The sequence below is a fragment of the Gadus morhua genome, chromosome 21, assembly GCF_902167405.1.
Source record: "Gadus morhua chromosome 21, gadMor3.0, whole genome shotgun sequence".
Classification (NCBI taxonomy): domain Eukaryota; kingdom Metazoa; phylum Chordata; class Actinopteri; order Gadiformes; family Gadidae; genus Gadus; species Gadus morhua.
Window position 1 is genome coordinate 9,853,636 of NC_044068.1, and position 25,644 is coordinate 9,879,279.

At 44.1% G+C, this 25,644-nt stretch overlaps 2 protein-coding genes across 9 annotated transcripts; both read left to right on the forward strand.

The window, feature by feature from the left end:
• The first annotated feature begins 3,140 nt into the window (after positions 1-3,140).
• Positions 3,141-17,340, forward strand: LOC115534679 (deleted in malignant brain tumors 1 protein). 3 transcript variants are annotated; one of them, XM_030345834.1, is made up of 20 exons: positions 3,141-3,244; positions 3,344-3,397; positions 3,520-3,597; positions 4,059-4,085; positions 4,472-4,792; positions 5,087-5,383; positions 5,860-6,180; positions 7,109-7,402; positions 7,751-8,065; positions 8,206-8,502; positions 8,691-9,005; positions 9,186-9,491; positions 9,575-9,883; positions 10,046-10,360; positions 10,760-11,062; positions 11,152-11,445; positions 11,550-11,885; positions 12,777-13,112; positions 15,770-15,877; positions 16,175-17,340. In XM_030345834.1, the coding sequence occupies exons 3-20, from the start codon at positions 3,555-3,557 to the stop codon at positions 16,291-16,293; spliced, it is 4,656 nt and encodes a 1,551-aa protein (XP_030201694.1). In that variant the 5' UTR covers positions 3,141-3,244; positions 3,344-3,397; positions 3,520-3,554; the 3' UTR covers positions 16,294-17,340. The 3 variants fall into 3 exon arrangements, with proteins under 3 accessions (XP_030201694.1, XP_030201695.1, XP_030201693.1); XM_030345835.1 differs by having other exon boundaries at positions 3,168-3,397; positions 15,770-15,825; XM_030345833.1 differs by having other exon boundaries at positions 3,170-3,397.
• Positions 17,341-17,401: 61 nt separating this feature from the next.
• On the forward strand, positions 17,402-25,188 carry LOC115534681 (deleted in malignant brain tumors 1 protein). Of its 6 annotated transcripts, XR_003974353.1 has the most exons (11): positions 17,402-17,537; positions 17,959-18,036; positions 18,159-18,236; positions 18,497-18,545; positions 18,736-18,762; positions 19,146-19,466; positions 19,761-20,057; positions 20,510-20,821; positions 21,793-22,086; positions 22,436-22,750; positions 23,047-23,146. XR_003974353.1 is itself a non-coding variant. In XM_030345837.1 (9 exons), the coding sequence occupies exons 3-9, from the start codon at positions 18,194-18,196 to the stop codon at positions 22,571-22,573; spliced, it is 1,341 nt and encodes a 446-aa protein (XP_030201697.1). In that variant the 5' UTR covers positions 17,402-17,537; positions 17,959-18,036; positions 18,159-18,193; the 3' UTR covers positions 22,574-22,721. The 6 variants fall into 6 exon arrangements, 1 of the variants encoding a protein (XP_030201697.1); XR_003974354.1 differs by lacking the exons at positions 18,497-18,545; positions 20,510-20,821; positions 21,793-22,086; positions 22,436-22,750; positions 23,047-23,146 and adding exons at positions 23,519-23,833; positions 24,014-24,319; positions 24,545-24,711; positions 24,874-25,188; XR_003974355.1 differs by lacking the exons at positions 18,497-18,545; positions 19,761-20,057; positions 20,510-20,821; positions 21,793-22,086; positions 22,436-22,750 and adding exons at positions 23,519-23,833; positions 24,014-24,319; positions 24,545-24,711; positions 24,874-25,188 and having other exon boundaries at positions 23,047-23,343.
• The last annotated feature ends 456 nt before the right edge of the window (positions 25,189-25,644 follow it).

Genomic DNA, 25,644 nt, shown 5'->3' on the forward strand with positions numbered 1-25,644 from the left:
CAGTTTTTTGTTTCCGGCCAAGGCTCTGATGTGTCCCCCAGAAGTTCTACTACAACATAGTAGGGCTGCTCCACCCAAGATAACACTCTGTGGGGGAAATATCTAGTTGGCAGGGATGGAGTCACGATAAAATCGCTGATATATTATCAAGCTAGCTTTAATACCAAAGAAGATGGCTGCTTTTTTTTTCTACCCCAAGAAACACCATGTTGTACTTTGTGTTGTAGGCGCCATGGTACAATTCACAGATAGAGTTGGGGAAGAGATGAAAGAAGACACTGCAGATATAAGAGGTGGAGCACCGAGTGAAAGGGACATAAAGAAGATAATGTCCAATGAAGCAGTTTTAATAGAGTCCAAGTCATTTTATCAGGGAAGACCATGTGATGTGTTTGCATGCTTCATCGTTTAATATAGAGGCAGGATATTCTAGTGGCTAGGCTCCCAAATGAAAGGTTCTGGATTCAAACAAAAATGTCTTCCTATTCCTTCCCTGAGCAACCATTGAATATGGCAATGTTCCAACCCGAAGATAAGGGCCAAAACGTGGTCGAGTCCCATAAAAATCTGGAGAGAAATGCCACCAGAGACCTAACCGGGCGAGTTTTTTTTACTTAGCCACTTATTCATTCATGAAAAGAAACACAGTAGAAGTGCCATTGGGTTGTGGTGTTATGTAATCATTCATATATCGTCAGGGTTCTGGAAATGGAACTTAAGAATCTACGAATCTACGATAGATGACCGTGTTCCAATGGAGTGGCGAAATCACGCCCCTTCCGCTAGAGCTCATGGGACCTATGAGATCGAAAAATATGAATGGGTGCCAATGGAGAGAAAATATTTATCTTCTGGTCCCAGTCTTTATATGCCCTGGATTACACATATGTTGTTTGTGGATTTAAATGATAATTTGTCATGCAAAGGAAACTAAAAATTTTCGTGAAGAAGTATGATAATTTTAGGTTTTATGTGAGGCCGCTTTGTGAACTACAGCTCTTCGCTGCTCTCGACGCATATGATATACGTCACCACACCCGCACTTGGAACTCGGCAGCTATAAAAAGCTATAAAAAGATATAAAAACTACAAAATGACTCTATTAATGCAGGCTATGTGGAAAATGCGCCGACTTTGGCTCAGCCTGGCTCCGCCTCTTCCGCTACGTAGCTAAGATGGCTGCCGTTGAGTACGGAAAGTGTCCTTCGATCCCTTCGATCCACACTTCACGATTAGCCCGTTTTGAGTACGACATCCGGGTCCTTGAAGAATACTACTTTTCGCCAGATTGGAACGTACTACGTACTTAAAATTTGGCTAGTAAGTAAAGTACGGACTGTACGGGTATTGGAACACGGCACATGGGTGAGACTCCTTAGCTGTGTCCCAATTCCTCTACGAATAGTCTAATCTCCTATCCCTTACTTAACCTTTGTGGAAAACGTCATCGGTCAAGGAGAGATGAAAATGTGCTTCCTTTCGAACATAGGAAAAGACAGCGCTGTTAAAAATGAATTCTACTCCACTTTTCCTAACCGACGTCATTGCGCAACGGGAAGTATTGCTGACCTCTAGCGTTTCTACGGTGGAACTACATTTTTCCGAAGTTGGTCTACAACAGGGGTTCTCAGAGTTTTGACAGCTGAGGGCCAATTTAGTGACCCAAAATTTGACTGAGGGCCGCCAAAGGAAAAAAAATTAGGCGGGTAACGCCGTCAGCATCCCAGTGGTGAAAAACATTGCACCGTGGACCTCTGGGAGTTAGGTCAAGTGAGGTCTAAATCACAAAACTGAGGTTCATCCTTTCAAAGTAATTTACAGTCGGATTAAAACTAACAAATAAAATGATTTAATTGAAAGCTAAAGAGAGTCGACTTTTCTCTTTATATTTATTTATTTTTATTTAAATTTATATTGATATAATAAAAAAAAAAAACGTTGGCCTACTGGCAATGATGGAAAAGTATAACAAAATGGGGAACAACTTCACGTGACAAATGAAGAAAGAGGGAACAGAAATTGTTTGCTTTGCAATTATTACATTATCTTACGCATGTTGGGAACCACCCAAACCTAGTTCTTAGAATTCATATTATTGCGCAAGGGCTTTCAAGTGCTCCATAAGCTAAATCCCCATTTTGTTCCCTTATTGAGCAATAGATTGTAACATAACTGATTCTAATTTATTTATTTAAATGGAGGATACTGGTTTGGATTGTGGAGATTCACCATGCTCTCAATCATGGTGAGGTTCAATATGGAACATTCTTCCTAGACGGATATGCCCAGAGTACACACACAGCCTACGAATTTGCAGGGTGCTTTTATCATGGTAGTGAACATTGCTACAACACGGGCCATCAATGGCGATTCTACACGGGGGCCTATAGGGGCCAGTGCCCCTTTAGACACGTCCCTGCCCCCCCCCCCTGTGGCCCCCCCGTGATGACCAAATAAAATAACTATGATTTTACAGATTTTACGGAACTAACTAACTAACGCAAAGTTCTACACGGGTAACTTAGAGCGGCTAACCCAAACACTGTGCTGCTGCTTCTCGGTAGATGAGAGCTCAGCGACTACTCTTGGAGAAAGAGCCACGATTTCTCCTGTTGCAAGAGTCGAAGCTAAGTAAAACGATTTCATTTCTTAACTGACTTGCTGTTCTTATAGCAGCTGTCATGAAATGAGGAAAGAACAGTAGAACAGGGAAGTTTCCTTTGCGCTCTTTAGACTGTGCAAGATTGCTGCAACCCTTAATGTAAGCTCAGCCTCTTGGGAACACAGTTTCTCCACACTGAAACAGATAAAATAAATAGGAAAAGGCACATTGTTTTGCACTTCGTTGTCACCCTGGAGTACACAACTAATGTTTATACGATTTTGATGATTTAGTATCCCCAACAAAAAGCGCTCCAATGTGTTCTTGTCGTATTGATTTCAATGAGGTTGGGCCAACAGTGAGAATCCCAATTCACATGTGAAAAAAAGATGCTCAACTGATGTTGATTTTGAAATTTACTTCCCCCAGTAGTCTTTCTTAAATGTGAAGTCTGCATTTTATTTTCTTACGGTGTATATTGTGTGCTTAATAACCAGGCAATTGTTGCTTATCTATCCATAATACATCTAGGTGGACACGCCCACTAGTGATGTCTCCAGGGAAAAGGGAAAGGCCGATTTTCAAACGGCGGCATGATATCACAACTTTAATGATTGACCCAAAATTCAACAGGCATCCCAAGTACGAAGATCATTTTTGTCACTTCCTCTATGCCAGCTATACAGGGAAGTTCATTTTGTCCTTTTTTCATTTCCGGACTGTTCCACTATTTCGATTTAGTATCCTGGATTTGTCTGCTGTTAAGGAGATCCTTCGGTTGGGTGTACTAAGAAGGTGAAACATCTCAATCATTATCTTAACAAATTGCTACAGCAAATAGGTTCTACTTTTTGTCCACATAAATGAGCACCTACAAGTTAAACAACTACTACTTGTGTATTTGTTTTTATCCTCAGTATTGACAGGAGTCAGGCTGTCCTTCATAACTACTATGAAGGCCAAACGTCTTCATGTCCTCCTTGTTATAGCCATAGGTAAGGATGTTTCTATCCTCTTCTGTTGCAAATGTGAAATATACGTGAACATTTTTATAATCTAGATAATGTAGGGAATTAACTATAATAATAACATCCCGATATCATCTCTTCCATCACGATGACATATAACAAGACACCAGAGACATTCTAGAGGCACACGACATTCTAAAAAAATAAATAATAAAAGCGTACAATTATTTGAGAACTTTTTTGTTTCAGTCTACTTTTTCCAATGCTGATTTTCTGAACAGATCGAGAACTTTATCAGCTAGTAGATTGCATCATAGTTCTAGTTAGTTCTGGCGTAATACAAAAATTGTATTAGCAATAATTATAACAAACTCATTAGCCAATATTTATAATTGATGGGCCATTCGTTTTTAGTATCATTATTAAACATTGTACTATAATGATATTATGATTATTATGAATCCCTTAATCGTTTGTTTCCTCTGTAGGTCTACTGAATTCCCCTCTGAATGCAGGTGAGTACGTTCAATCCATTTGACAAACAACATGTGCTATACAAAGAGCAGAGACCACGACACCCAGCCACAGAGTGGGGCCATTTTTTAAATCTTAAAAGTTTTTTTGAAATGTGTTTTTTAATATCAACCACCCTTGAAGAGCCTTTCTCTTCAAGGGTGGCTCTTTAAGGGTAGGTGGCCCTTCAACGATTTGATTGGTGTGAGGTTTAAATGGTATTAAAAAACAAATTTCTACAAACCTTAGAGATTGCAAAAAAGGCCACAATGTGAACGATTACCAAACAATGTCTTATAAATGTACATAATCATATTCATATATCAGACATTGTTATTGGCATTTCACTCTTTGATGTTTTGTGAGTAACTGGTCCCTTTCTGAACAGGGATAGACAGTCAACAGATTCGGCTGGTCAACGGGATGACTCGTTGTTCTGGACGAGTGGAGGTCTTACACGAAGGCCAGTGGGGATCAGTCTGCGATGATGCCTGGGGCCTACAGGAGGCAGAAGTTGTGTGCCGCCAGATGAAGTGCGGGACGGCCCTGGGGGTAAAATACCAAGCCCACTTTGGCCCGGGGGCTGGCCCCATTCTGCTGGATGACCTTAGGTGCAATGGCCAAGAGAGGACACTGGGAGAATGCAAACACGCAGGCTTTGGGGTCAATAACTGCGGCCATTCGGAAGATGCCGGCGTCGAGTGTTCAGGTATTCCCTTTTATTCACAATTCATCTCCAAGTCAAGGAGGGGTTCTATGTTGACACACTGAAAAAGGGTTCAACTCATTCATCTCTTTTTCACTAAACGAGTCAATGTTGGAAAAGTCCCATCTGATGCAGACATTCAGTAGATGTTTGATGAGGCATGATCATGGGATCAAGAGAAGCAAGGCACAAAACGATAGGCAAAAGAAGATCGAAGGCTTGAAGGCTTTTTACTCTACAAGTAAAAGGGCTGTTTGGTTAGAACGCGTTATGTAATATACTATTTGCCCTTTTCAGAGAAAGTCAAGCTGTTCAACGGCACTGATCGTTGCAACGGTCGACTGGAAGTTGAACACGAGGGCCAGTGGGTGAAGATTTGTAATGACAGCCATTGGGGAAATAAGGAAGAGTCACTGGTGTGCCGTGAGTTAGAATGCGGCACGCCGGATAAAAAGGCTGTGAGGCTCAACATCGGAGCGGGTTCTAATCTGGGAAGTTTCACGGCCGGCTGCGTCGGCGCTGAGACCTCCATCGCCGCCTGCCCGCTTCAGTCGAACCTGAGCGCATGTGAAGCAGCAGTTGTTTACTGCACAGGTAAAAGATAGCGTGTTGATTTATTTTGATCATGTGCATGAATGAGGAACAAAATATTCTTGGTCATTATTTAATTATTCGTGAGTTAGAAAAATTGCGAGATGTATACTGAACATTTTATAATCTAGATAATGTAGGGAATTAAGTGTTAGATCAACGCTATTTATTGAACAGCATATTGAGCAAAGAATAACATCCCGATAACATCTGTTCCATCACGATGACAGATAAGAAGACACCAGAGACATTCTAGAGACACACAAGACATTAAAAAAATAAAATATATAAAACCGTACAATTATTTGAGAACTTTTTTTTCTGTCTACCTTTTCCAATGCTGATATTTTGAACAGATCAAGAACTTTATCAGCTAGTAGATAGTATTAAAGTTCTAGTTAGTTCTGGCGTAACACAAGAATTAGCAATAATTCTACGCCCCCCCCCCCCCCCCCCCCCCCCCCCCCCCCCCCCCCCAGACCCAGACACAGTGGCGATGCGGCTGGTCAACGGGCCCACCAGCTGCTCCGGTCGGGTGGAGGTGTTCTACCGCGACCAGTGGGGCACGGTGTGTGACGACGCTTGGACCATGACGAACGCCGAGGTGGTGTGCAACTCACTGGACTGCGGCACGGCCCTGGAGATCAAGCCGCGCGCCTTCTACGGCCAGGGCAAGGGGATGATCTGGCTGGACGACGTGCGCTGCTCCGGCCAGGAGACCTCGTTGCAGAAATGCAAACACAGTGCATTGAGCATCCACAACTGCGGCCACGGCGAAGACGTGGGGGTCGTGTGTTCAGGTTCGGCTGCAGTACAACAACGTGTTTTCACATTAGTTTTTCATATATCGCCTGTTGTCCTAACACTCCACACCACAGATTTGTTTTTCTTAAGGGAGGTGAATGTAACAAGACCAATGTGTCTCAATGTATCGTCCGTGAGACGGGGGTGTTACGTGAGTTACGTTGCAGCCATCCAGATTAGACCCACCCTTGCTCGATACCGTTCTTCATGGACAGTGGTGTGACACGAGGCAGTAGACCTTATAGGCCTACCTAGAACGGCGCAATATGTACACATTCACACGGGTTAAAAGGGGGGAGGAGATTAAACAAATGTCGATGTCAGTGGGGAAGCAAAGCAGGTTTTGGTCAACCACGCATAAGGAGTCCCACAGTCGTAGAGAAGTTTGGGGATAATTGGGTATTGAGCAGCATATTGAAGAGAAAGAGTCGTCCCATTGGCCAAATTGTGGAGTAGTGTTATACGTCGACCATGAACAAAATACAGATGACATGCCAGGTCAACTACCTACCACAATGGCAAGGCTACAATTCTACTTAGACACTGCCAATATCAGCACTTGATAGGTTGCTAAAAAGAGTTACATATATGCATATGCAATGTTTGCTTAGTTAGATCTTATACCCTAATTGTGGGAAATTGCAACCCTAACTTACTGGAAAAGGTATTCAACGATTACAATTGTTTATGTTTTGCAGTTGCAGGTGTTGTTATATCTATAAAATTGATAATGATGTAATAATAATTATATAAAGTATTAATAAAAATGTAATATGTATTATTATCTATAAAAGAAGCGACAGTTTAATTCAAAATGCATTTATGACACTACAGAGTAGAGAAGTCAGAAGTCATTCTTACTCTTACACGGTCACAGAAATTTAATTCACAAATTCAAGGATCTTGTTGGGGTTTCTTTTTCAGACCACATCAAGCTGCTCAATGGGACTCAGCGTTGTGAGGGTCGCATTGAGGTCAAACATGGTGATCAGTGGAGGAAATTGTGCAGCAGTGGCTGGAGCCAGAAAGAGCATGAGGTGTTGTGTCAGGAGCTGAAATGTGGGACCCCGCTTACTGGACAGGATATGCCAGACTTTGAGGACAGAATTGCGCCAATAGGAGTCAAGGCAAGGTGCCTGGGAAACGAGACGTCCTTCATGGAGTGTGAAATCAATGAAACAGCCGACACTTGTGACAGCGCCTCCCTTCTCTGTGCAAGTATGTTAACCCTTACTTGTATTGTTATTGGTAATGTGTGGAGAATGCGCGTGCCGTTTGGTAGATGCTTTTATCCTGTTTCTTGGGATGGGTGACTCCATCCTCCTAGAAGAGCCATGCTTGAAGAGCATGGCCCTTCAAGGGTGAGAGCCTTGCTCTTCAAGTGTGTCTCTTTAAGGGTAGGTGGCCCTTCAAGGAATCAGCGTGTGGGGTTTAAATGGTATTAAAAAACACATTTCTACAAACTTTTGAGATTGTAAAAAAAACAAAATGATTGCCAAACAATGTCTTATAAATGTACATTATAATATTCATTTATCAGACATTGTTATTGGCATTTCACTCTAGACACTAAACAGATTCGGCTGGTCAACGGGACGACTCGTTGTTCTGGACGAGTGGAGGTCTTACACGAAGGCCAGTGGGGATCAGTCTGCGGTGATGGCTGGGGCCTACAGGAGGCAGAAGTTGCGTGCCGCGAGATGAAATGCGGGACGGCTCTGGGGGTCAAACATGATGCCCACTTTGGCCAGGGGGCTGGCCCCATTCTGCTGGATAACCTTGGGTGCAATGGCCAAGAGAGGGCACTGGGAGAATGCAACCACGCAGGCTTTGGGGTCAATAACTGCGGCCATTCGGAAGATGCCGGCGTCTTGTGTTCAGGTAATCACTTTTATTCACAATTCATCTCCAAGTCAAGTAGGAATTCTATGTTGACACACTGGAAAAGGGTATAACTCATTCATCTTTTTTTGTTCATGGGTTAATCATGCGTTATGTAATATACTATTTGCCCTTTTCAGAGAAAGTCAAGCTGTTCAACGGCACTGATCGTTGCAATGGTAGACTGGAAGTTGAACACGAGGGCCAGTGGGTGAAGATTTGTAAAAACAGCCATTGGGGCGATAAGGAAGAGTCACTGGTGTGCCGTGAGTTAGATTGCGGCACGCCGGATAACAAGCCTGTGAGGCTCAACATCGGAGCGAGTTCTAATCTGGGAAATTTCATGGCCAGCTGCGTCGGCGCTGAGACCTCCATCGCCGCCTGCCCGCTTCAGTCGAACCCGAGCGCATGCGAAGCAGCAGTTGTTTACTGCACAGGTAAAAGATAGAGCGTTGAATTCTTTTCATCATGTGCATGAATGAGGCACAACATATTCTTGGTCATTATTTTATTATTTGTGAGTTAGAATTGTGAGATGTATAGTGTGTGTTTGTGTGTGTGTGTTGTGTTAATACCTGTCCGAGTTGTAGAATCAATGACTATTGTATTCTTGTATTACGCACAGGCCATCCAGATATTAAACTGGTGAATGGCATTGATCGATGCTCGGGGAGAGTGGAGGTCCAAAACGACGGCCAATGGGGAACCGTGTGTGATGACTCCTGGGACATCAGGGACGCACAGGTCGCATGCCGAGCGATGGACTGCGGAACACCCTTACTCATCAAACCTGCAGCCTACTATGGCCCGGGCCGGGGTAACGTCTGGTTAGACGACTTGGAATGTTTTGGTAACGAGACCTCGCTCATGCAATGCAAACACAGACACTTCGGTCGGAGCCGCTGTAACCACATGGAAGATGCTGGAGTGCAATGTTCAAGTGAGTGTCCTGACCTTTAACTGTTCAGTCATTTAGCAGACGGTTTAATCCAAAGCGATTTAACAGATGCCTACGGGTAGGCTTTGGACATAAGGGATCACCCTTTAAATAACAAATGTCATTTCAGACGGTTGTGTGATTGCGATTGTGTCTCTGATCCTCCCATCCTGTGTTCTGCAGTTTCCACCCGACTCCTGAACGGGAGCAACCGCTGCTCAGGCAGAGTGGAGATCCACCAGGAAGGACACTGGGCACCAGTGTTTAATGCTAACTGGGGGCTCAATGAAGCGCTTGTGGTGTGCAGAGAGATGCAATGTGGAGAACCGGTGGTGGCCTCAACACCGTTCAATTTCGGACATGCCGGCCAGGCGACAGGGTACACCACCACTTGTAACGGCAGAGAAACCTCGATAAGCCAGTGCTCCCTGAGAGGATATGCCCAGACCAGCCAGAATCATGCTGCTGCGGCAACAGTAGTTTGTTCAGGTAAGAACTCTTTGGGAAGTCTGGATGTCTGAAAGGCACACTTATCACGTTACTATTTTTATATATTTTGTATTTTGTCTTAGGTAACGTGAGGTTAGTCAATGGATCCAATAAGTGCACCGGAAGGGTTGAATTGTACCAGAATGGCCAATGGGGAAGTGTGTGCGATGAAACCTGGGATATGAATGATGCGGCGGTGGTGTGTACGTATCTCCAATGTGGTAGGGCCCAGAAGATTCCTAATTCTGGCTTCTTTGGCCGAGGCAGCACAAACATGTTGATCGGAGAAATTAGTTGTACTGGAAGCGAGCACTCACCCGACGAATGCAGACAACAGAACATTGGTTCCTCGACTTGCAACAGCACCTCAGTGGCTGGACTTCTGTGCTCAGGTAAGGGAACTTAGTTATTGTTTCATGTACTACATTATATTCAAATAAATACTATGAGACCACTCCCAAGAAAATTACAATCTAAATCAAATGCATAAATATTAGGTAGAAATTACAATGACAGATTTTATCTTTCTTCCAACAACCTGTCCACAACTACAGATGGTTTGCCCACGCGCTTGGTCCATTCCACGGGTCAATGTTTTGGGAGAGTGGAGGTCCAACACGCAGGCCAGTGGGGCACCTTGTGTGGTGAAGACTGGTCCATGTCCGACGCCATGATTGTGTGTAGTCTCTTGGGATGTGGGAAGGCGGCGAGCATCTCTGGGAATGCACAGTTTGAGCAAGGCACCGGGCCCATATGGGAAGCCAGCGATCTGTGTTTCAACAATGAGGCGTCAGTCTTCAAATGCTCACAGAGTGGATTCAACGGCACTAGCTGTGGCCACAGACAGGATGCCGGTGTTGTCTGCACAGGTACACAGTGAGCTGGTTAGATTATGTTAAATTACTCAGAATGATTCTGAAGTCTGATTGCCAGTGAGCTAAAATCTGGGTGATCAGGTTGTTTCACTTTATTTTGCTTCATGTTGTTTTCGACCAATCATGTTGCTGGAGGCTGAAATCTGTAAGCACAACAAATGTGTGCTGTAAGCATACATTTGAGGACTCAACTTAGCCAGAAGTATTCAACAGTAAATAACTAGAAGGATTTAACTGTAAAAAACGTGTTGACTGCTGAAGTAGAATGTACTGATTCCTATTACAGTTAATATGGTTTCTCCTTCCCCTTAACATGTATATTATTCCTCCAGCTTAAACAATCAATGTATCTGTATTTAATGCAGTTCACGCTTCCTCTCTTCTTGTATCCAGAATCAATAAGGTTGGTCAATGGCAGAAGCGAATGTTCTGGCCGTCTGGAGATTTCACACAATGGCCAGTGGGGAACGATATGTGACGACAAATGGGAAATGAGTAACACTGAAGTAGTGTGCCGGCAGATGGGGTGTGGCCAGGGCCTTTCTTTCAGTGGTGAATTTGGTGCAGGAAGTGGCCCAATATGGATGGACGATGTTGTTTGTACCGGTGAAGAGGACGCGATCACTCAGTGTTCTCATCCGAACTATGGCGAAAATAACTGCGGTCATAGTGAAGATGTGGGCATTGTATGTTCAGGTAAGCAAACACCATTTGTTTGGAAAAACGTAATCGTCATTTGTATGGTATTGTTTGTCCGACATTGATACGGGTTTTCCTGTTTGCAGGAAAGTTAGCCAAGCCACATGTATCTCTGAACCCGGGTCCAGTGGTAAACTTCGGTGACAGAGTTGAAATAACGTGCTCTGTGGAAATGACCGACCACCTGGGAGGAATGTTTGTCTTACAAAAGACACCAGGCCCCTTCAGAATGCAGAGATACTCTGTGAGTGAAACTGAAACCTTCACTATCCCCAAGACCAACTTGAGCCATGGAGGCTTGTATCACTGCAATTTTCAAAAGAAAATCCCATCTAAAACCATTGACATGCTGGGGGATCCTGTTGAGCTCAAAGTCACAGGTCAGACTGTTTTTACCTGTTGTGTTTATGACATGCCATAACAACAAGGCGTCGGCCAATCCTCAGTGTTTTCACACAAGTTCTGTTTGGTGTCCCCTTCACAGTGAAACTCCAGCAGCCCATCATCTCCCTGCCATCGGGTGGCCCCATGATGCTTATGCCCACTAACAAAATAGAGGTCGAGGGAGGAAGCACCTTCGCCATCTCTTGCTCCATTTTCTCCAAATACGAGGGGGGCTCCTTCTACCTGCGCAAGACCAACAACAATGCCACAAAGCTTCAGGCAGCGTTAAGCCACTCCATCATCCAAGTGGCTTCCTTTGATTTCTCAGGAGTGACCCCGCAAGATCAGGGCGATTACACATGTGTCTATTCCATCAATATCTCTACACAATCCTTCCATTCAGTCCCCTCGAAAACAATCCAGGTCATAGTGTCAGGTGAGTTCCAGGACTTTGTGTCAGATGTTCCATGTTAGTGCAGTGAATAGACCTTTTTCAGAAAGGTGTCATCGTAGGATTAACACAGGTGTGGGTACTTAAATGGAGCGGACCCTTAATTAGTGTTACTAGCGACACCTATCCACATAGATGCGACGATGGAGACGTTTCTTGGCGGTTGGTACTGACTGCGTGAAAGGTGTGAATGGCCCAGCACGAATGGTTTGAATAGCGTAGCGCAAACCTAAATTACTACTTCTAAATGATGTTTGCTCAAGTTAAAATGTATGCTGACAGGCTTATATGATGCAGCTTCATGCAAGTTTTGCACAAAGCTGCGTCAAATAAGGCTGTAAGCGTTGGGTTTCTCTCAGCATCGCTCACGTCCTGAAGTCCTAATTGAATCACAAAAGTGGCTCATGTGACTAGGTTTGTGATGTCCACCTAATCAGATATATGGATACTAGAATCAACAGGTGATCAAGCTTAGAACTCGCTTTACGCATGACATCAGATTTCAGATTCACTTACACATGAGAAGTTGGATACTTATTCCACCATGCAAGTTCTCATTAGACATTCTCAGTGCCACTTTAAGTGTGTCGTTTTAGGGTTTAATGAGGGTAGGATGAGTAAGATTATGAAAGAAGGTCTATTCTAGGGCTCAACACGCCAAGATAATGTAACGCATACACGCATGTAAAATGTTTTTAGGGGAATTACTGGGGAGAAAAAAAACGCAATACAAAAGAAAGTAAAGAATTGCATCGTATTTGTGTCTTACTTCAGACACTGATTTCTTGCTGTTGTTTTTATGACATGCCATAACAACAAGGGGTCGGCCAATCCTCAGTGAGCTCACACAAGGTCTGTTTGGTGTCCCCTTCACAGTGAAACTCCAGCAGCCCATCATCTCCCTGCCATCGGGTGGCCCCATGATGCTTATGCCCACTAACAAAATAGAGGTCAAGGGAGGAAGCACCTTCGCCATCTCTTGCTTCATTTTCTCCAAATACGAGGGGGGGTCCTTCTACCTACGCAAGACCAACACCAACGCCACAAAGCTTCAGGCAGCGTTAAGCCACTCCATCATCCAAGCGGCTTCCTTTGATTTCTCAGACGTGACCCCGCAAGACCAGGGCGATTACACATGTGTCTATTCCATCAATATCTCTGCACAATCCTTCCATTCAGTCCCCTCTAAAACAATCCAAGTCACAGTGTCAGGTGAGTTCCAGGACTTTGTGCTACCTTTTCTACACGCCAACATAATGTAACACATAGACACTCATGTAAATTGTTTTTATGGGAATTACTGGTGAGAAAAAAAACGTAATATAAAAGAAAGTAAAGAATTGCATCTGATTTGTGTCAAACTTCAGACACTTATTTCCAAACAATAGGCAAAAACAAAACTCTTACATGATGCGATATGTGTTGAGGTTGATCCAATTCAAGCCTTAAAATAAAACCTATATAACTAGTAGGATAAAAGAGCGTCTAAAGCGAGGAACACCCTGGCCCAACCGTTGGCCATCTGAAACGTTTGGGGAGACACAAGACTAACGCCTGCATCTCGCGCAGTCGGAAAACGTACACGCGACTGTGTACTTGGCAGTAGTCTTCACGGTGCTTTTCAATGCAGTTTTTCTGCGAACGGGTCGGACGAGAGGCCACTGAGTGGTAGGATAAAGGCAGATGGCCGTTGGTTTGAGTTTTGGCGGTGTCTAGGGGCCTTAAAGGTCCCATGACATGCTATTTTATGTATTCTTTAATATAGGTATTAGTGGGCAACTAACACAGTATTCAAAGACGTTCCTGAAATTCAGCCGTGGTGCAGAGTTACAGCCACTCCGAGCCAGTCGCACATTGAGCTTCCCCCAAATGCGCTGTTTCGGTGGGCGTGTCAAGGAGGAGGGTGGGGGTGTGGCCCTGAGCAGCTTGCAGCCACGGACGGTACCATGCGCTCTGTTTACAGTGGATGTATCGCAATGGCGAGGCGCACACAGCCTTTAGCCGTGTTCTGTAAATATTCTAGAACACACGGGAGTCCTGGAGCTCTATATCTAAATATTATCATATAGCCTACACAGATATCTATATCATATAGCCTAATATATATTATCACGGCCAAAAGCTGTGTGAGCCGATATTATGAATCTCAAACGACCACGTTGGGTTCTCCGACGTTCCTGGTTCTTCAACGTCCACATCAATGTGAATACACACACTGTAACGCAAGTGTTGTACACTTCCTTGTTATTTGGATAACCGTTCTGCTGTTGGTGTGATGGCGCATTACACGTCGGACTCTCGTCTCTGGTATTTCTACAACGAGACTCGTATTGGGGGTTATCTCAGTCAAAGTTGAGAATGAATTGGGGGGAAGGAACTTTGGCTTTGACTCCCTCAAGAACATGAACCACGACATGGAGGAGAAAGGGATTGTTGGCGGCGAATGTCTCCCGCTTGAGCCCCGCTGAGGGACCACCGCCGGAGGCGGAGGTGCCTAAGCGCTGCCCGGCAAAGATCCCTTTCTCCTCCTTGTCGTGGTTCATGTTCTTGACTTGAGGGAGTCAAAGCCAAAGTTCTTTCCCCCCAATTCATTCTCAACCTTGGCTGAGATAACCCCCAATACGAGTCTCGTTGTAGAAATACCAGAGACGAGAGTCCGACGTGTTATGCGCCATCACACCAACAGCAGAACGGTTATCCAAATAACAAGGAAGTGTACAACACTTGCGTTACAGTCCTGGAGCTCTATATCTAAATAATATCATATAATACATAGATATCTATATCATATAACATATTTTGTGCGCCTCCAGACGATATTATGAATCACAAACGACTTTGTCGGGTTCTGCGACGTCTCTAGTTCTTCCACTTTCACATCAACCTGAGGTCGACTGAACCGCGCGCTGCCTGCTGCCGGCTGCCCGCTGCAGGGCGATGGTGCCTCGCGGCAACCGGTGGCATGTCGCAGTTCATGTACTTCAGCGAGTCAAACCAAAGTTCCTTTCCCCCAATTCCTTCTCAACCATGGCTCAGATAACCCCCACGACAGTCTCGTTGTGGAAATACAAGACACGTCAAAGAACCGACAAGAAACACTTGAGTTACAGTGTGTGTATTCACACACACACATGTGCCGCTCGCACGGTCGAGTCTCATTGGCGGGCCAACGTCTCTGGGCGGGCCAGGCAGAGTAAGGGGAGGAGCTGAGATTCCTCATGACGTCATGAGCACAGACATTCCAAATCAGCGCGCTTGAGCCTCCGTTTTTTCAAAGGCGAGCAGAACAGCTAGTGCTCGTTTTACACCAAACGCAAGTTTTAGCCACTGGGGGACCATAGGCAGGCTAGGGGAACTCATATTTATGTTAGAAAACCTCACAAAGTGAGATTTTCATGTCATGGGACCTTTAAGGAAAATCATATGTTCAAATTGGGGTTTCATTTCTGTACATATTCAGATAAACGTTGTAAAAAACAGATTTCTCCCCTAAGCCCCACCCACAAATTAATGTCATTGGTTAGTGACAGAAAAGATGTCAAAAGGGTAGGTATGGAAATGGATACTCACAGTGGTGGTTCTAAGTCCAGTTACGCCCCGGGCAAGACTTCCTCTGAGCAGGACAGACGGACGGACTTCAGTGGGGGTTTCAGTCCATCTGTCTCACCTTCTCAACGAGCAGGTGCTTCTGTAGCCAGACGGGGCGCCAATATGCCAATTCCCCAAACAATGCTATGGTACCCACGTAATTTGGCGCCCCCCACAAATACGACGCCCCGGGACCGGTTTGGCCGTGCCTAATACCGCCACTGGATACTCGATATACTTTTGCTATCCTGGGGTAAACTCTTCAAAACTTTCTCCAACAGGATCTGATGTCCCTTCAACCATGAGAAGAACCATGGTTGGTCTCGCACTTGTCCTGGTACTGTCCACCATTGTGTATCTATGCTGGAGAAAGAGAAGAATGGCGTCACGTTAGTGGCACACACACACACACACACACACACACACACACACACACACACACACACACACACACACACACACACACACACACACACACACACACAGCTGTACATTTAGAAAAGGTACTTATTGTAGAAACACCATACCAGTTAGTTAGTGTCACAAATCAGACTTTACATTCATAATGTTCAAACTGATAGCAGACGAGCTCAACTCTGGGGGAATAGAGCTAGCTTTAATAACAAACAAGGATGACTGCTTGTTTTGCTACCCTAAGAAACACTTTGTTGTACTTTGTGTTTCAGGTGCCATGGTACATAAGGGCCAAAACGAGGTCGAGTCCGACAACAATCTGGAGAGTAATGCTACCGAAGACCTAATAGGGCGAGTTTCTTACGAGCTTGAGCCACTTATTCATTCATGAAAACAAACACAGTAGAAGTGCCAATGGGATGTGGTGTTATGTAATCATTCATATATCGTCAGGGTTCTGGAAATGGAACTGAATAATCTACTGAAATGTTAATTGAGAGATAACCGTATGTAGATACCACTTTGACAGCCTTGTCACGTTGCTGACATGTAAACAGGCTTCAGTTTGTAATATATGATTTAATATGAATACAAAAACTAAAATCGGTTGAGAAATGTAAACGCAATTGTGCTTATCCCGTTGTATTTGCTTATAGACATTGCCAATATGTCAGCGAAGTTGACATACGATCCAAAGGCCAATGTGCTGTCTATGTACTGTATATATGTCTATCGATGGCACTGAATGCAAAATTAGGTATTCAGTTCCTACATGCTGTTTGAGTTTAGTTCAAAGATGGGACCAAGATGGGCCCAAGATATTTAAAGGGATGATGTCATGCCACCAGGTGTGTGATTAGCCATGAAAAGCCATTTGAAAATCTTCCTTTCCCGGTACCCTAGTGACATCCTTATTGGGCCTACCTAGATCTATGCTGGATAGATCAGTCCACCAGCCTACCAAGTGGACTGTGACAATTGCTGCTTATCTATCAATCATACATCTAGGTGGACACGCCCACTAGTGATGTCACTAGGGCACAGGGAAAGGCAGATTTTCAAACGGCTTGTAATGTCTAATCACACTCACACATGGTGGAATGATATCACCCCTTTCCGACCGAGTCACAGATTATCAAAAAATGAGGTAAAATAAATAAAGGTAATACGAATGAATGTGGCTACAGTGTTTGCCATTAAATGCCATTAAAGAAGGCATTGGTGTGAAAGAAAGAGATGGCTCGCTATGTTTTTGAATGTCTTTGTATTGGATTAAATATCTTAGCCTCAAGCATTGTAACCTTTTTGACCGATATTGCACGATTTTTATTTTAGTTTGAGACCACTGCTGATGATGATGTCAGATAACAAAGTTTATTAACTGTGCCAATGTGGATATCTCATAGCGATGTACTTTTAAATAAAGTAGTTGATGTTACTTGAAAATGTTTTGTTCTTTACATTATAGAATATAGTGAATGGGGCAGGGGAGTCAAAACAGTGATCATAGCACCAGCACAAGCTGCAGCGACCGGATAACCTGCTTAATAACGTGGAAAACCTGCCTTGGATCCTGCCTAATCAGAATTGCACCGTTAAAGGAACCGGCCAGGTTGCAAAGTGGTTTGTTGGGACGTAAGTTAGCCATGACTTTTGTTCAACTCAAATTGCCTCGAAGTGTAGATGCCTTCCGAAGTTGGGCAGTTTGCTATGCATTATAATTATATATTAATTAAAAACAATAAAAATATATATATAGGTTCCAAACTAGTGCAACGAGTGTTTAGCAGCTTCCATGGCTGTATTTCTGTATGTTCCAACACAGGTAATCGCAGACCAACTCGCATTGCCCCTTGCTTGCTTATCCAAATGCGACAGAGTGAATACGGTTAACCACGTTTTCTTTTCCCAAACTGTGTAAATATTGCCCACAATTGACAAAATACAACTTTAATGATTGATCCAGTCAACAGGCATTCCAAGTCCAAAGGCCATTTGTCATTTCATCTATGTCACCTGTACAGGGATGTTCATTTTGTCTTTTTTTCATATCCAGACTTTTCCACTATTTCGATTTAGTATCCTGGATTTGTCTGCTGTTAAGGAGATCCTTCGGTTTGGGTGTACTAAGAAGGTGAAACATCTCAATCATTATCTTAACAAATTGCTACAGCAAATAGGTTCTACTTTTTGTCCACATAAATGAGCACCTACAAGTTAAACAACTACTACTTGTGTATTTCTTTTTATCCTCAGTATTGACAGGAGTCAGGCTGTCCTTCATAACTACTATGAAGGCCAAACGTCTTCATTTCCTCCTTGTTATAGCCATAGGTAAGGATGTTTCTATCCTCTTCTGTTGCAAATGTGAAATATACGTGAACATTTTTATAATCTAGATAATGTAGGGAATTAACTATTGGATCAACGCTATTTATTTAAAAGCACATTGACCAAATAATAACATCCCGATATCCTCTGTTCCATCACGATGACATATAACAAGACACCAGAGACATTCTAGAGACACACAAGACATTCTAAAAAAAATAATAATAAAAGCGTACAATTATTTGAGAACCTTTTTGTTTCAGTCTACTTTTTCCAATGCTGATTTTCTGAACAGATCGAGAACTTTATCAGGTAGTAGATTGCATCATAGTTCTAGTTAGTTCTGGCGTAATACAAAAATTGTATTAGCAATAATTATATCAAACTCATGAGCCAATATTTATAATTGATGGGCCATTAGTTTTAGTGTCATTATTAAACAATGTACTATAATGATATTATGATTATTATGAATCCCTTAATCGTTTTGTTTCCTCTGTAGGTCTACTGAATGCCCCTCTGAATGCAGGTGAGTACGTTCAATCCATTTGACAAACAACATGTGCTATACAAAGAGCAGAGACCACGACCCCCCGCCACAGAGTGTGGCCAATTTTTAAATCTCAAAAGTTTTTTTGAAATGTGTTTTTTAATATCAACCACCCTTGAAGAGCCTTTCTCTTCAAGGGTGGCTCTTTAAGGGTAGGTGGCCCTTCAACGATTAGATTGGTGTGAGGTTTAAATGGTATTAAAAAACACATTTCTACAAACCTTAGAGATTGCAAAAAAGGCCACAATAACGATTACCAAACAATGTCTTATAAATGTACATAATCATATTCATATATCAGACATTGTTATTGGTATTTCACTCTTTGATGTTTTGTGAGTAACTGGTCCCTTTCTGAACAGAGATGGACAGTCAGCAGATTCGGCTAGTCAATGGGATGACTCGTTGTTCTGGACGAGTGGAGGTCTTACACGAAGGCCAGTGGGGATCAGTCTGCGATGATGCCTGGGGCCTACAGGAGGCAGAAGTTGTGTGCCGCCAGATGAAGTGCGGGACAGCCCTGGGGGTAAAATACCAAGCCCACTTTGGCCCGGGGGCTGGCCCCATTCTGCTGGATGACCTTGGGTGCAATGGCCAAGAGAGGACACTGGGAGAATGCAAACACGCAGGCTTTGGGGTCAATAACTGCGGCCATTCGGAAGATGCCGGCGTCGAGTGTTCAGGTATTCACTTTTATTCACAATTCATCTCCAAGTCAAGTAGGAGTTCTATGTTGACACACTGGAAAAGGGTTCAAGTCATTCATCTCTTTTTCACGAAACGAGTCAATGTTGGAAAAGTCCCATCTGATGCAGACATTCAGTAGATGTTTGATGAGGCATGATCATGGGATCAAGAGAAGCAAGGCACAAAACGAGATGCAAAAGAAGATGGAAGGCTTGAAGGCTTTTTACTCTACAAGTAAAAGGGCTGTTTGGTTAGAACGCGTCATGTAATATACTATTTGCCCTTTTCAGAGAAAGTCAACCTGTTCAACGGCACTGATCGTTGCAACGGTCGACTGGAAGTTGAACACGAGGGCCAGTGGGTGAAGATTTGTAAAAACAGCCATTGGGGCGATAAGGAAGAGTCACTGGTGTGCCGTGAGTTAGAATGCGGCACGCCGGATAAAAAGGCTGTGAGGCTCAACATCGGAGCGAGTACTAATCTGGGAAGTTTCACGGCCAGCTGCGTCGGCGCTGAGACCTCCATCGCCGCCTGCCCGCTTCAGTCGAACCTGAGCGCATGTGAAGCAGCAGTTGTTTACTGCACAGGTAAAAGATAGCGTGTTGATTTCTTTTGATCATGTGCATGAATGAGGCACAAATATTCTTGGTCATTATTTAATTATTCGTGAGTTACAAAAATTGTGAGATGTATACTGAACATTTTATAATCTAGATAATGTAGGGAATTAAGTGTTAGATCAACGCTATTTATTGAACAGCATATTGACCAAAGAATAACATCCCGATAACATCTGTTCCATCACGATGACAGATAAGAAGACACCAGAGACATTCTAGAGACACACAAGACATTCAAAAAATAAAATAAATAAAACCGTACAATTATTTGAGAACTTTTTTTTCTATATACCTTTTCCAATGCTGATATTCTGAACAGATCAAGAACTTTATCAGCTAGTAGATAGTATAGTTCTAGTTAGTTCTGGCGTAACACAAGAATTAGCAATAATTCTACGCCCCCCCCCACCCCCCTCCAGGCGCGCCGATGCGGCTGGTCAAGGGGTCCACCAGCTGCTCCGGTCGGGTGGAGGTGTTCCACCGCGACACCTGGGGCACGGTGTGTGACGACGGCTGGACCCTGAGGAACACCGAGGTGGTGTGCAACTCACTAGACTGCGGCACGGCCCTGGAGATCAATCCGAGCGCCTTCTACGGCCAGGGCAAGGGGATGATCTGGCTGGACGACGTGCAATGCACCGGCCAGGAGACCTCGTTGCTGAAATGCAAACAGAGTGGATTGAGCTTCAACAACTGCGGCCACGGCGAAGACGTGGGGGTCGTGTGTTTAGGTTCGGCTGCAGTACAACAACGTGTTTTCACATTCGTTTTTCATATATCGCCTGTTGTCCTAACACTCCACACCACAGACTTGTTTTTCTTAAGGGAGGTGAATGTAACAAGACCAATGTGTCTCAATGTATCGTCCGTGAGACTGGGGTGTTACGTGCGTTACGTTGCAGCCATCCAGATTAGACCCACCCTTGCTCGATGCCATTCATCATGGACAGTGGTGTGACACGAGGCAGTAGACCTTATAGGCCTACCTAGAACGGCTCAATATGTATACATTCACACGGGTTAAAAGGGGGGAGGAGATTAAACAATTGTCGATGTCAGTGGGGAAGCAAAGCAGGTTTTGGTCGACCTGACGATGAGGTCAACCACGCATAAAGGAGTCCCACAGTCTTAGAGAAGTTTTGGGATAATTTGGTATTGAGCAGCATATTGAAGAAGAAGAAGAGTCACATTGGCCAAATTGTGGAGTAGTGTTATACGTCCACCATGAACAAAATACAGATGACATGCCAGGTCAACTACCTGCCACAATGGCAAGGCTACAATTCTACTTGGACACCTCCAATACCAGCACTTGATAGGTTGCTAAAAAGAGTTACATACATGCATATGCAATGTTTGCTTAGTTAGATCTTATACCCTAGTTGTGGGACATTGCAACCCTAACTTACTGGAAAAGGTATTCAACGATTACAATTGTTTGTGTTTTGCGTTTGCAGGTGTTGTTATATCTATAAAATTGATAATGATGTAATATTTAAAAAATAATTATATAATTTATTAATAAAAATGTAATATGTATTATTATCGATAAAACAAGCGACAGTTTCATTCAAAATGCATTTATGACACTACAGAGTAGAGAAGTCCGAAGTCATTCTTACTCTTACACGGTAACAGAAATTAAATTCACAAATTCAAGGATCTGTTGCTTCGTAGACATTTGTTGGTTTTTCTTTTTCAGACCACATCAAGCTGCTCAATGGGAATCAGCGTTGTGAGGGTCGCATTGAGGTCAAACATGGTGATCAGTGGAGGAAATTGTGCAGCAGTGGCTGGAGCCAGAAAGAGCATGAGGTGATGTGTCAGGAGCTGAAATGTGGGACCCCGCTTGTTGGAGAGGATATGCCAGACTTTGGGGACAGAATTGCGCCAATAGGAGTCAAGGCAAGTTGCCTGGGAAACGAGACGTCATTCATGGAGTGTGAAATCAATGAAACAGCCGACACTTGTGACAGCGCCTCCCTTCTCTGTACAAGTATGTTAACCCTTACTTGTATTGTTATTGGTAATGTGTGGTGAATGCGCGTGCCGCTTGGTGGATGCTTTTATCGTGTTTCTTGGGATGGGTGACTCCATCCTCCTAGAAGAGCCATGCTTGAAGAGCATGGCCCTTCAAGGGTGAGAGCCTTGCTCTTCAAGGGTGTCTCTTTAACGGTAGGTAGCCCTTCAAGGAATCAGCGTGTCGGGTTTAAATGGTATTAAAAAACACATTTCTACAAACTTTTGAGATTGTAAAAAAAAAAAAAAAGATTGCCAAACAATGTCTTATAAATGTACATTATAATATTCATATATCAGACAATGTTATTGGCATTTCACTCTAGACAGTAAACAGATTCGGCTGGTCAACGGGACGACTCATTGTTCTGGACGAGTGGAGGTCTTACACGAAGGCCAGTGGGGATCAGTCTGCGGTGATGGCTGGGGCCTACAGGAGGCAGAAGTTGCGTGCCGCGAGATGAAGTGCGGGACGGCCCTGGGGGTAAAATACCAAGCCCACTTTGGCCAGGGGGCTGGCCCCATTCTGCTGGATGACCTTGGGTGCAATGGCCAAGAGAGGGCACTGGGAGAATGACAACACGCAGGCTTTGGGCGCACAAACTGCGTCCATTCGGATGATGCCGGCGTCTTGTGTTCAGGTAATCACTTTTATTCACAATTAATCTCCAAGTCAAGTAGGAGTTCTATGTTGACACACTGGAAAAGGGTATAACTCATTCATCATTTTTTTCACCAAACGAGTCAATGTTGGAAAAGTCCCATCTGACGCAGACATTCAGTAGATGTTTGATGAGGCATGATCATGGGATCAAGACGTCAGGCACAAAACGAGAGGCAAAAGAAGATGGAAGGCTTTTCAGGCTTGAAGGCTTTTTACTCTACTATGGGTGTTTGGTGAGAATGCGTTATGTAATATACTATTTGCCCTTTTCAGAGAAAGTCAAGCTGTTCAACGCCACTGATCGTTGCAACGGTCGACTGGAAGTTGAACACGAGGGCCAGTGGGTGAAGATTTGTAAAAACAGCCATTGGGGCGATAAGGAAGAGTCACTGGTGTGCCGTGAGTTAGAATGCGGCACGCCGGATAAAAAGGCTGTGAGGCTCAACATCGGAGCGAGTACTAATCTGGGAAGTTTCACGGCCAGCTGCGTCGGCGCTGAGACCTCCATCGCCGTCTGCCCGCTTCAGTCTAACCCGAGCGCATGTGTAGCAGCAGTTGTTTACTGCACAGGTAAAAGATAGCGTGTTGATTTCTTTTCATCATATAACATATTCTTGGTCATTATTTTATTATTTGTGAGTTAGAATTGTGAGATGTATAGTGTGTGTATGTGTGTGTGTGTGTTGTGTTAATACCTGTCCGAGTTGTAGAATCAATGACTATTGTATTCTTGTATTACGCACAGGCCATCCAGATATTAAACTGGTGAATGGCATTGATCGATGCTCGGGGAGAGTGGAGGTCCAAAACGACGGCCAATGGGGAACCGTGTGTGATGACTCCTGGGACATCAGGGACGCACAGGTCGCATGCCGAGCGATGGACTGCGGAACACCCTTACTCATCAAACCTGCAGCCTACTATGGCCCGGGCCGGGGTAACGTCTGGTTAGACGACTTGGAATGTTTTGGTAACGAGACCTCGCTCATGCAATGCAAACACAAACCCTTCGGTCGGAGCCACTGTAACCACATGCAAGATGCTGCAGTGCAATGTTCAAGTGAGTGTCCTGACCTTTAACTGTTCAGTCATTTAGCAGACGGTTTAATCCAAAGCGATTTAACAGATGCCTACGGGTAGGCTTTGGACATAAGGGATCACCCTTTAAATAACAAATGTCATTTCAGACGGTTGTGTGCTTGCGATTGCGTCTCTGATCCTCCCATCCTGTGTTCTGCAGTTTCCACCCGACTCCTGAACGGGAGCAACCGCTGCTCAGGCAGAGTGGAGATCAACCAGGAAGGACACTGGGCACCAGTGTTTAATGCTAACTGGGGGCTCAATGAAGCGCTTGTGGTGTGCAGAGAGATGCAATGTGGAGAACCGGTGGTGGCCTCAACACCGTTCAATTTCGGACATGCCGGCCAGGCGACAGGATACACCACCACTTGTAACGGCAGAGAAACCTCGATAAGCCAGTGCTCCCTTAGAGGATATGCCCAGACCAGCCAGAATCATGCTGCTTCGGCAACAGTAGTTTGTTCAGGTAAGAACTCTTTGGGATGTCTGGATGTCTGAAAGGCACACTTATCACGTTACTATTTTTATATATTTTGTATTTTGTCCTAAGTAACGTGAGGTTAGTCAATGGATCCAATAAGTGCACCGGAAGCGTTGAATTGTACCAGAATGGCTAATGGGGAAGTGTGTGCGATGAAACCTGGGATATGAATGATGCGGCGGTGGTATGTACATATCTCCAATGTGGTAGGGCCCAGAAGATCCCTAATTCTGGCTTCTTTGGCCGAGGCAGCACAAACATGTTGATCGGAGAAATTAGTTGTACTGGACGCGAGCACTCACCCGACGAATGCAGACAACAGGACATTGGTTCCTCGACTTGCAACAGCACCTCAGTGGCTGGACTTCTGTGCTCAGGTAAGGGAACTTAGTTATTGTTTTATGTACTATATTATATTCAAATAAATACTATGAGACCACTCCCAAGAAAATTACAATCTAAATCAAATGCATAAATATTAGGTAGAAATTACAATGACAGATTTTATCTTTCTTCCAACAACCTGTCCACAACCACAGATGGTTTGCCCACGCGCTTGGTCCATTCCACGGGTCAATGTTTTGGGAGAGTGGAGGTCAAACATGCAGGCCAGTGGGGCACCTTGTGTGGTGAAGACTGGTCCATGTCCGACGCTACGGTTGTGTGTGGTCTCTTGGGATGCGGGAAGGCGGCGAGCATCTCTGGGAATGCACAGTATGAGCAAGGCACCGGGCCCATATGGGAAGCCGGCGATCTGTGTTTCAACAATGAGGCGTCAGTCTTCAAATGCTCACAGAGTGGATTCAACGGCACTAGCTGTGGCCACAGACAGGATGCCGGTGTTGTCTGCACAGGTACACAGTGAGCTGGTTAGATAATGTTATATTACTCAGAATGATTCTGAAGTCTGATTGCCAGTGAGCTCAAATCTGGGTGATCAGGTTGTTTCACTTTATTTGGCTTCATGTTGTTTTCGACCAATCATGTTGCTGGAGGCTGAAATCTGTAAGCACAGCAAATGTGTGCTATAAGCATACATTTGAGGACTCAACTTAGCCAGAAGTATTCAACAGTTAAAAAAGTAGAAGGATTTAACTGTAAAAAACGTTGTTGACTGCTGAAGTAGAATGTACTGATTCCTATTACAGTTAATGTGGTTTCTCCTTCCCCTTAACATGTATATTATTCCTCCAGCTTAAACAATCAATGTATCTGTATTTAATGCACTTCACGCTTCCTCTCTTCTTGTATCCAGAATCAATAAGGTTGGTCAATGGCAGAAGTGAATGTTCTGGCCGGCTGGAGATTTC

Bases quoted from the DNA above. Each gene is read 5' to 3' on its own strand.
- LOC115534679 (XM_030345834.1), top strand. From the start codon at position 3,555: ATGAAGGCCAAACGTCTTCATGTCCTCCTTGTTATAGCCATAG. The intron at 11,446-11,549 runs GTCAGACTGTTT...TCCCCTTCACAG, and splicing joins TGTTGAGCTCAAAGTCACAG to TGAAACTCCAGCAGCCCATC. The intron at 15,878-16,174 runs GTTAGTGGCACA...TTTGTGTTTCAG, and splicing joins AAAGAGAAGAATGGCGTCAC to GTGCCATGGTACATAAGGGC.
- LOC115534681 (XM_030345837.1), top strand. From the start codon at position 18,194: ATGAAGGCCAAACGTCTTCATTTCCTCCTTGTTATAGCCATAG. The intron at 18,763-19,145 runs GTGAGTACGTTC...CTTTCTGAACAG, and splicing joins GAATGCCCCTCTGAATGCAG to AGATGGACAGTCAGCAGATT. The intron at 20,058-20,509 runs GTAAAAGATAGC...ACCCCCCTCCAG, and splicing joins AGCAGTTGTTTACTGCACAG to GCGCGCCGATGCGGCTGGTC.